This window comes from Palaemon carinicauda, chromosome 4, assembly GCF_036898095.1.
Source record: "Palaemon carinicauda isolate YSFRI2023 chromosome 4, ASM3689809v2, whole genome shotgun sequence".
NCBI classification, from domain to species: domain Eukaryota; kingdom Metazoa; phylum Arthropoda; class Malacostraca; order Decapoda; family Palaemonidae; genus Palaemon; species Palaemon carinicauda.
Genome location: NC_090728.1, coordinates 39,014,092 through 39,023,005, shown reverse-complemented (window position 1 = coordinate 39,023,005; position 8,914 = coordinate 39,014,092). Strand labels below are relative to the sequence as shown.

The window sequence follows — 8,914 nt, the reverse complement described above, 5'->3', positions numbered from 1 at the left end:
GATTGTGAAATGAAATTATAATTTGATTTCACTTATATTTTTTCTTTATTTTTGATTGCAATATTCAAGTTGCATATGATATTTAAAAGGGTATTCTTGAGAAAATGGAAAACTATAGCAAAATAAAAATATCGGAAAATTGACTTGCATATCAAAAATTATTTTTTCCGTCATTCAGCTAAAAATGTCCTGGAAAACTTATTGATTGCATCTATTCTATATATGTGGAATTTATTCAGCTTTCCGCTTATTTTTTTTTTCTAGCATTATTTATTACAGCGTCATTTACGTAAAATGTCATCGTAGATATGCACACTCGATAGCCCTATGTTTAGGGATGCATGAATAACTCATGTATGTATGTTTGTCCGTGTGTAGATAATACGTGGAAGTTAAGAGCGGAAGTGACCTCATCTGAAGAGCTGGGAATCAGAAATTAAGTTATATCTTAATGATGATCAGTTTCTTCAAGAAAAGGTTTTTAGGAAATGAATAACATTTTAAAGGTTAAAGGTGTCTGGTTTCAGTTCCAGTTTCATGAGAATAGTTGCTCACCAGAACGTCAGCTGGGCAAGTCCAAACACCAACTGTGGTGCCCAAACAGAGCAGTGGCCTCCTCAGTAAACAGTTTAAACTCACGGTCCCGGCTGGGATCCATCTGTCGCCATGCGAATGCAAGGCAAACACGTTACCAATGTATTAGGAAATTATGTAAACAAAGTACTTTTATTCGCAAACATCCTTACGAGCATTTTGAGTCCGGGGTTTGGTGTGGTTACCACATGACACTTAACTGTCAAAGCGTTCCCGTGTTTGGGTATATAAAGTATAGTTTTTAATAGACTCGAAAAGTCGAACATTATCTCTGGAGGTTTGGCTACAATCGATCGTCCTTCGGAAGGTTGATAAAAGTAAAGTTTCCCATACGTTTTGATGTCTGTTCTAGGCATCTCTGTTCCCTGTGGTATTATTACTTGATTTGTACTGAACTGTTCTTAAGGAACTGAAGTGATAGTATAATTGTTTGTGCTCGTGAACTGCTCTTAGGAACTTAAGTGTTAATAACTGTCTAAGCCTAGTGCAATTTTCCGTTTGAATTGTTTTAATGAAGGGATGTGTATAATCGCTGTAAAGTCACTCGTGCTAATTACCCAATAACCTAAAATTGAACATCATTTGCTGTTATGAAATGCAGCTCTTTTAGGAGAGTGACACAACAAAATAAAATTATTGTTCTCTAGTCTTGGGTAGTGCCATAGCCTCTGTATCATGGTCTTCCACTGTCTTGGGGTAGAGTTCTCTTGATTGCAGGTACACTCTCGCACACTTATTTCTCTTCCTCTAAGATCTATTTTAGTGTTGTTAGAAACATTTGATTTCTGAGATAAATAAAAAAAATGAATTTCTCTTGAATTTTATATATATATATATATATATATATATATATATATATATATATATATATATATATATATATATATATATATCATCATCACCATCATCATCATCATCTCCAATGCCAATTGATGCCAAGGGCCTCGGTTAGGTTTCGTCAGTCATCTCTATCTTTAGCTTTTAATTCGAAACTTCTCCATTCATCAGCATATCTACTTCCCGTTTCATAGTCCTCAGCCATGTAGGCCTGGGACTTCCAACTCTTCTAGTGCCTTGTGGAGCACAACTGAACGTTCGGTGAACTAATCTCTCTTGGTGAGTGCGAAGAGCATGCCCAAAGCATCTCCATCTACCCCTCATCATGGTCTCATCGACATATGGAACTCGAGTAATATCTTATTTCATTTCCAATCATGGCCTGCCATTTAACCCCCAATATCCTTCTGTGGGGATTGTTCTGAAATCTACTAAATCTATTGGAGATTGTTTCATTGTCATACCATGTCTCGTGTCCATAGAGTAACACCGATCTCACTAAACTGATATAAAGTCCGATTTTTTTATATATAGATGTGTTATTCTTGATATAACTATTATATAATTATCATAAAATTAGCTTATTAATACACATTTGTAAACTGCCAGGAAAAGAAACCTAACTATCAAAGTATCTAACTAAAATATTTCTATTCCCAAACATAATCATCTTGGTTGATATTTTCTTGGAAGTTTCTAGCAACCCAGTTTTCCCTTTCATTCCTCATCTTTTGCAAAGATTATGATGTTTAAGAAGCTGCGAATTGCGACGTAATATTTGCCTCGCCAAAACTTTTCGCTGCGGGAACCATGGAAAGAATCTCTAGATCAAGGGAAGCGATTTCCAGTTTTTCCTTTTTTTTTTTCTTGAGCTTTTGCTCTCACAATGAAAAATGTTAGAATTTTATTTTATTTGTTCACCATTCGTTCGTCCTTATAGTGTCCTGAAACTCCCACTCGTCCTTTTCTTTATTACGTCTGATCCGTCCAAATTTCTCAACTTTTAAATGTTGTCATTCGAGACGATTTGGAGAACTATTTTTTTTTCTTTTATGGTTTCGTCTGCTTCCTAAACATTTCACATCTCTCGTTAAGTTGGTGTCATCCGGCAGCATGGTCACATTTTTGGATCTATTTGGCAAACTTGAGCGGAGTCAGTGTAAGTCTAAATTCTAAAGGCTCATGAGCTTATGTATTTTTTTTTTATTGATTTTGGATGTCATTAATCTTTTGAGACCTAAGTTGAAAATTAATTTTTTTCCGGTTTAATATTGATCTATTTCTTTCCTTGTGTGTAATTTTTATTTTAATAAGTCTACCAATTTAAAAAAGAAAAATAAGGACATTCATTAATAAATTCACAAAAAGTTGTGTAATAGTAGTTAAGGGTAGTATGGATATGTTTTTTTTTTTTTTTTTTTTTTTGGTTAAACACTTTTACAACTAAAAAAAGAGAATAGGGAAAATACGACTTCCTTCTCTAAATATTTACAGCTATTAAGCTTATCGTTAGGGAAAGGGAATAGGTCTAGGAGTAAAAATTAGGATAGGAGATATAGGTGCAAAATCACTGAGGATAGGATAATGTGTCATGAACGTAGGTTGATAAAGCATACTTCTAAAATTCTTCTGAAAAGAGGAAGTGGTTACTATTTAGATCAGGGTTTTAAAAATAATTATAGCTATAAAGATAAAACATGGAAAGGTTTATGTTGATGATACTAGGATGAAAATCCACAACTCGGTTAGGTGCTTGAAAGTTAAAATTGGCAATGAGAGTAACATGAGGTGTACGATGGGAAAGGTAAGAAGGTTGCAGGAAGTCCTGAAAGTAAAGTTAGAAACAGAAACTTTGAAAGTTAGAACCATGAGTTGCGATATACGATGATATTGACTGATCCACTGTCAACGGAAGTGTAGTTTGTTAATGAATGCAAAGAAGGGAAGTAGATTCAACTAGATTAAAGAAATAAGGTTATTGGAAGAAAATAGAACTATAAAAAGTTTTGATGTGTGTTTACCATGGTGAAACTTTGATGGACTTGGTAAGCTCTAGTTAAACTGAATTACTGGCCTACTTCCATTAAGATAAATGAAGCATGAGAGTCCAAATTTGTATGTTTGAGTCCAGTGGAGGGGGATATTTACCTACCGAGTTCAAGACTTGTTGAAAGACTTGACAGCCGAGGTCAGCCATTTTATCATTGCATATGGAGCGATAGGTGTGGTGGAAGCTTTCTATAAATTTGCTTATCCCTTCAGTTAACAGGCTGAATGACGTAGCGGTTTCAACATTATTTTTATTACGCCCCTTTAAGAAAAACAATATATTTTATATATGTGTATATATATATATATATATATATATATATATATATATATATATATATATATATATATATATATATATATAATGTACTATAATTTTTGCACATTTAGACGTGTTTTTCATATTCAAATAAGCCATATATTTTCGATACATTAATGTCTGGATTGTCTTAACGACCTCGGGATCAGAGCTCCAGGCGAAATTACACAGTTAACAGCTTCTGGCCGGCCGGGAGTCTAACCCTGGTCCAGGAAACTTGTATCAACATTGATATACGACGTTGCCAAGTGGTATGTAAATGTTAATACAAGTTTCCTGGACCAGGGTTCGACTCCCGGCCGGCCAGAAGCTCTTGTCTTTGTGTGCTTTCGCATGGGGCTCTGATCCCGAGGTCATTAAGGCAATCCAGACATTAGAGAAGAGTATTAAAGAAGTGTCAAAGAGAGAGAGGAGTATTGGAGTGGAGTATTTGAGAGGTCTTAAAGGAAGAGAGGAGTATTGGGAAGGTCTCAAAGGAAGAGTATCAGGGAGGTCTCAAAGGGAGAGAGGAGTATTGGGGAGGTCTCAAAGGGAGAGAGGAGTATTGGGGAGGTCTCAAAGGGAGAGAGGAGTATTGGGGAGGTCTCAAAGGAAGAAAGGAGTATTGGGGGGTCTCAAAGGAAAAGAGGAGTATTGGGGAGGTCTCAAAGGAAGATAGGAGTATTGGAGAAGTCTCAAAGGAAGGGAGCAATATTGGAGAGGTCTCAAAGGAAGAGAGGAGTATTGGGGAGGTCTCAAAGGAAGAGAAGAGTATCAGGGAGGTCTCAAAGGAAGAGAAGAGTATCAGGGAGGTCTCAAAGGAAGAGAGGAGTATTGGGGAGGTCTCAAAAGAAGAAAGGAGTATTTTTTTTTTTTGGGGGGGGGGGTCTCAAAGGAATAGAGGAGTATTGGGGAGGTCTCAAAGGAAGAAAGGGCTATTGGGGGATTCTCAAAGGAAGAGAGGAGTATTGGGGATTCTCAAAGGAAGAGAGGAGTATTGGGGATTCTCAAAGGAAGAGAGGAGTATTGGGGAGGTCTCAAAGGAAGAGAGGATTATTGGGAGAAGTCTCAAAGGAAGGGAGGAATATTGGAGAGGTCTCAAAGGAAGTGAAGAGTATTGGGGAGGTCTCAAAGGGAGAGAGGAGTATTGGGGAGGTCTCAAAGGGAGAGAGGAGTATTGGGGAGGTCGTCTCAAAGGGAGAGAGGAGTATTGGGGAGATCTCAAAGGGAGAGAGGAGTATTGGGGAGATCTCAAAGGAAAAGAGGAGTATTGGGGAGGTCTCAAAGGAAGATAGGAGTATTGGAGAAGTCTCAAAGGAAGGAAGCAATATTGGAGAGGTCTCAAAGTAAGAGAAGAGTATCAGGGAGGTCTCAAAGGAAGAGAAGAGTATCAGGGAGGTCTCAAAGGAAGAGAGGAGTATTGTGGAGGTCTCAAAGGAAGAAAGGAGTATTTGGGGGGAGGGGGTCTCAAAGGAAAAGAGGAGTATTGGGGAGGTCTCAAAGGAAGAAAGGGCTATGGGGGCGGGGGGCGTCATACTGGAAGAGAGGAGTATTGGGGAGTCTCAAAGGAAGAGAGGAGTATTGGGGAGTCTCAAAGGAAGAGAGGAGTATTGGGGAGTCTCAAAGGAAGAGAGGAGTATTGGGGAGTCTCAAAGGAAGAGAGGAGTATTGGGGAGTCTCAAAGGAAGAGAGGAGTATTGGGGAGTCTCAAAGGAAGAGAGGAGTATTGGGGAGTCTCAAAGGAAGAGAGGAGTATTGTGGAGGTCTCAAAGGAAGAAAGGAGTATTTGGGGGGAGGGGGTCTCAAAGGAAAAGAGGAGTATTGGGGAGGTCTCAAAGGAAGAAAGGGCTATGGGGGCGGGGGGCGTCATACTGGAAGAGAGGAGTATTGGGGAGTCTCAAAGGAAGAGAGGAGTATTGGGGAGTCTCAAAGGAAGAGAGGAGTATTGGGGAGTCTCAAAGGAAGAGAGGAGTATTGGGGAGTCTCAAAGGAAGAGAGGAGTATTGGGGAGTCTCAAAGGAAGAGAGGAGTATTGGGGAGTCTCAAAGGAAGAGAGGAGTATTGGGGAGTCTCAAAGGAAGAGAGGAGTATTGGGGAGTCTCAAAGGAAGAGAGGAGTATTGGGGAGTCTCAAAGGAAGAGAGGAGTATTGGGGAGGTCTCAAAGGAAGATAGGAGTATTGGGAGAAGTCTCAAAGGAAGATAGGAGTATTGGGAGAAGTCTCAAAGGAAGTGAGGAATATTGGAGAGGTCTCAAAGTAAGAGAAGAGTATTGGGGAGGTCTCAAAGGAAGAGAAGAGTATTGGAAATGTCTCAAAGGAAGACTAGAAGAGACCATTAATGGAGAAGTCCCAAAGGAAGAGTGCAGGTTCACTTCCTTTTCCTACCTCAGACTAAAACGGACAGTTGTTACTGATATTAACAATAGGTTTGCAACCATAATATTGGCCTATCTTAAAGCGCAATTATTGGGCTCTTTGTTCAATTACATGAATCTAGTGTTTTATTTCTCTACAAGTGTGTGGTTTTGCATACAACAACAGTATTAACATTGTTATTCCAAATTTCATAATTTATATTTTTGAAAATTTATCGTTGGGATACGAGAAGATTGTTTAATCAGAACACAAAAATTAGTATTACTAGTTATTCTTTTTTGTCTTGTCACTTAGGAAAGCATGCAAAATTTCTAGCTATGAATATAATTGGAATGCGAAGTTATTTATTTTTAGTAAATTAATAAGAAAAACGAAAGAAAAGATCTGGATGGATGATTTAAAGAAAATCTGATTTTCTTGTTTTCGATATTAATATAATAGTACTTCAAGCAATTAGGAGCAACACATACCCGGAAACAGTATTTTTGCTTGCCCTAGATTGGCGGTATAAGTTTGGGTGAACATCATCCAGTGCAAAAGCAATAACTTCCTATTAGTAACAGAGTTACTCAAAAATATGGATAGCGATATTGAAAAGTAGATAGGTGAGGAGAAATTTTTTTGGATGCAAATTTCCACTTGTAAGTTACACATATTTTGTGCTGAAATTACAGGCTAAACATAAAAAAATCAAGGTTTCTTAAGATTATATCATAATTTTCTTTTCCTAAGGGACCCACAAAGATTTAATCTCCTCTCTATTTCCATCTTCGTCTTACATATTGAGACCCTTTTAAAATTTAAATTGTCTTGGTCCTATAAAGGTTTCGATTTTCAAATAAGATCTTTCAAATGGACTAAGAGAAAATGGCGTAGCGACGCTAAAATCAATTCCTTTTCGAGGTGATAACCCTTAACTTGATTCAGAACCGAGTCCGGGTAATTTTCCTGGTGATGGATTTCATGATGGTGACAGCCTTTTTATATTTCCCTCCTTTGGTTTGAAACGCCTCTATTTCCCTCGCTCAATCCCTACAAAAATTTATTATTTCCACTTATAATGTATGTGGCATTTTCTTGCCGTGAAAGTTTCCATCTTCATCATTTATGGCTCTGGTAACTTTTGGCAAGGAATCTTCACTTTTTTTTTTTTTTTTTTTTTTTTTTAAAGAATTCACAGTGCCATTACTCAAGGGACAATTTTACCATTAGAATCAAGGCGCAAATAATGTAAAAGATTTTGGTAACTGTGTAGGTTTTTAGTGTGGAAAGTTCATTCGTTCGGTTTAGATCGAAATTGCACTTAAAAATGCAAGCCATGATCTCTTGCACTATAGTCAATTTCTTTTAGCGAGGCACATTTGCACCGACTCGCAGCGGTGCCCTTTTAGCTCAGAAAAGTTTCCTGATCGCTGATTGGTTGGACAAGAGAATTCTAACCAATCAGCGATCAGGAAACTTTTCGGAGCTAAAAGGGCACCGCTGCGAGTCGGTGCAAATATGCCTCGCTAAAAGAAATGGACTTGGCATCTCTTAATCGTGTGGAAAGCTCTCATTGGTATTATATAAAAATATGAGGAAAATCACGCAAATAGTTTATTGTATATATCAATATTGAAATTTGGTGGACAAAAGCTTTAGATCTATAAAATTTCTTAATAATTTTATAATCTTGATATTAATCTCTGGTGCCATCGTTCAGTTAGTTTGTTGCATAAGATTTTTCATAATTCTGACCATCCTTTGCATTCGGATCTTTATAGGCTGTACCATTCTGTACGGACTTCTGTTTATACAGTTGATTCTAACAATCTTTCCTACTCCATCTTAAGGCTCAACACTACACAGTATTCTAGTTTTATTCCAGCTGTGAACAGATTGTAGAATGATCTTCCTTTTTATGTGGAACAGGTTGACAATAATAATAATAATAATAATAATAATAATAATAATAATAATAATAATAATAATAATGTATATATTTATATAAATTATACTTTGGAACTAACATTTATATACACACACATATATATATATATATATATATATATATATATATATACTGCATATATATATGTGTGTATATATATATATATATATTTATATTTATATATATATATATATCTATATATATGAATATATGTAATTATATATTCAAGATTTTTAACTATATGTGCATGTAGCAATAAATAGTGTGTATATATATATATATATATATATAAATATATATATATATATATATATAATTATATATATATATATATAATATATATATATATATATATATATATATATATATATATATATATATATATATATCTTTCAACTTCTTTGTATACCCATTTCTCATGGTTTTAGTCATTATTCTTGCAAGTTTAGCTAACAATTTACATCAACAGTTACATTTTTTTCCCTTTCGATTGCATTGAACATCTGCACTGTAATCTCATCAAGCTGGGTTGGCAAAAAAAGTCCCTTCGCACAATTCAATTTTGTCTTTCTTTGAAAAATAAGAAATCTTATTTTAGATATTTTGCCGCCATGCTTGTTAATATTCAGTGGTGCATATTCCTGATTTTCTTTTAACCCGATGACTCTGCTATTTATCACGAAAGTTGATAAATACAGAACTAAAGTTTCTGATCCTTAGATCATAATTTTGTGGTCTTGAGTTCTCTTAACTACTTATATGCATTAAGTTTTTACTTCTCTAATTTGTTGTTTAATTGCAAATTGAATATTTTCATTTTTACAGTTTTT

At 35.8% G+C, this 8,914-nt stretch overlaps 1 protein-coding gene across 1 annotated transcript in view; it reads left to right on the top strand.

Moving 5' to 3' along the window:
- LOC137639381 (uncharacterized) overlaps positions 1-5,982 on the top strand; it is a 76,650-nt gene extending 70,668 nt beyond the window's left edge. Inside the window, exon 2 of the mRNA XM_068371656.1 lies at positions 5,100-5,982. Within this exon, the coding sequence (XP_068227757.1) occupies positions 5,100-5,982 (883 nt within the window). The remainder of the gene's footprint in view (positions 1-5,099) is intronic.
- Positions 5,983-8,914: the final 2,932 nt, after the last annotated feature.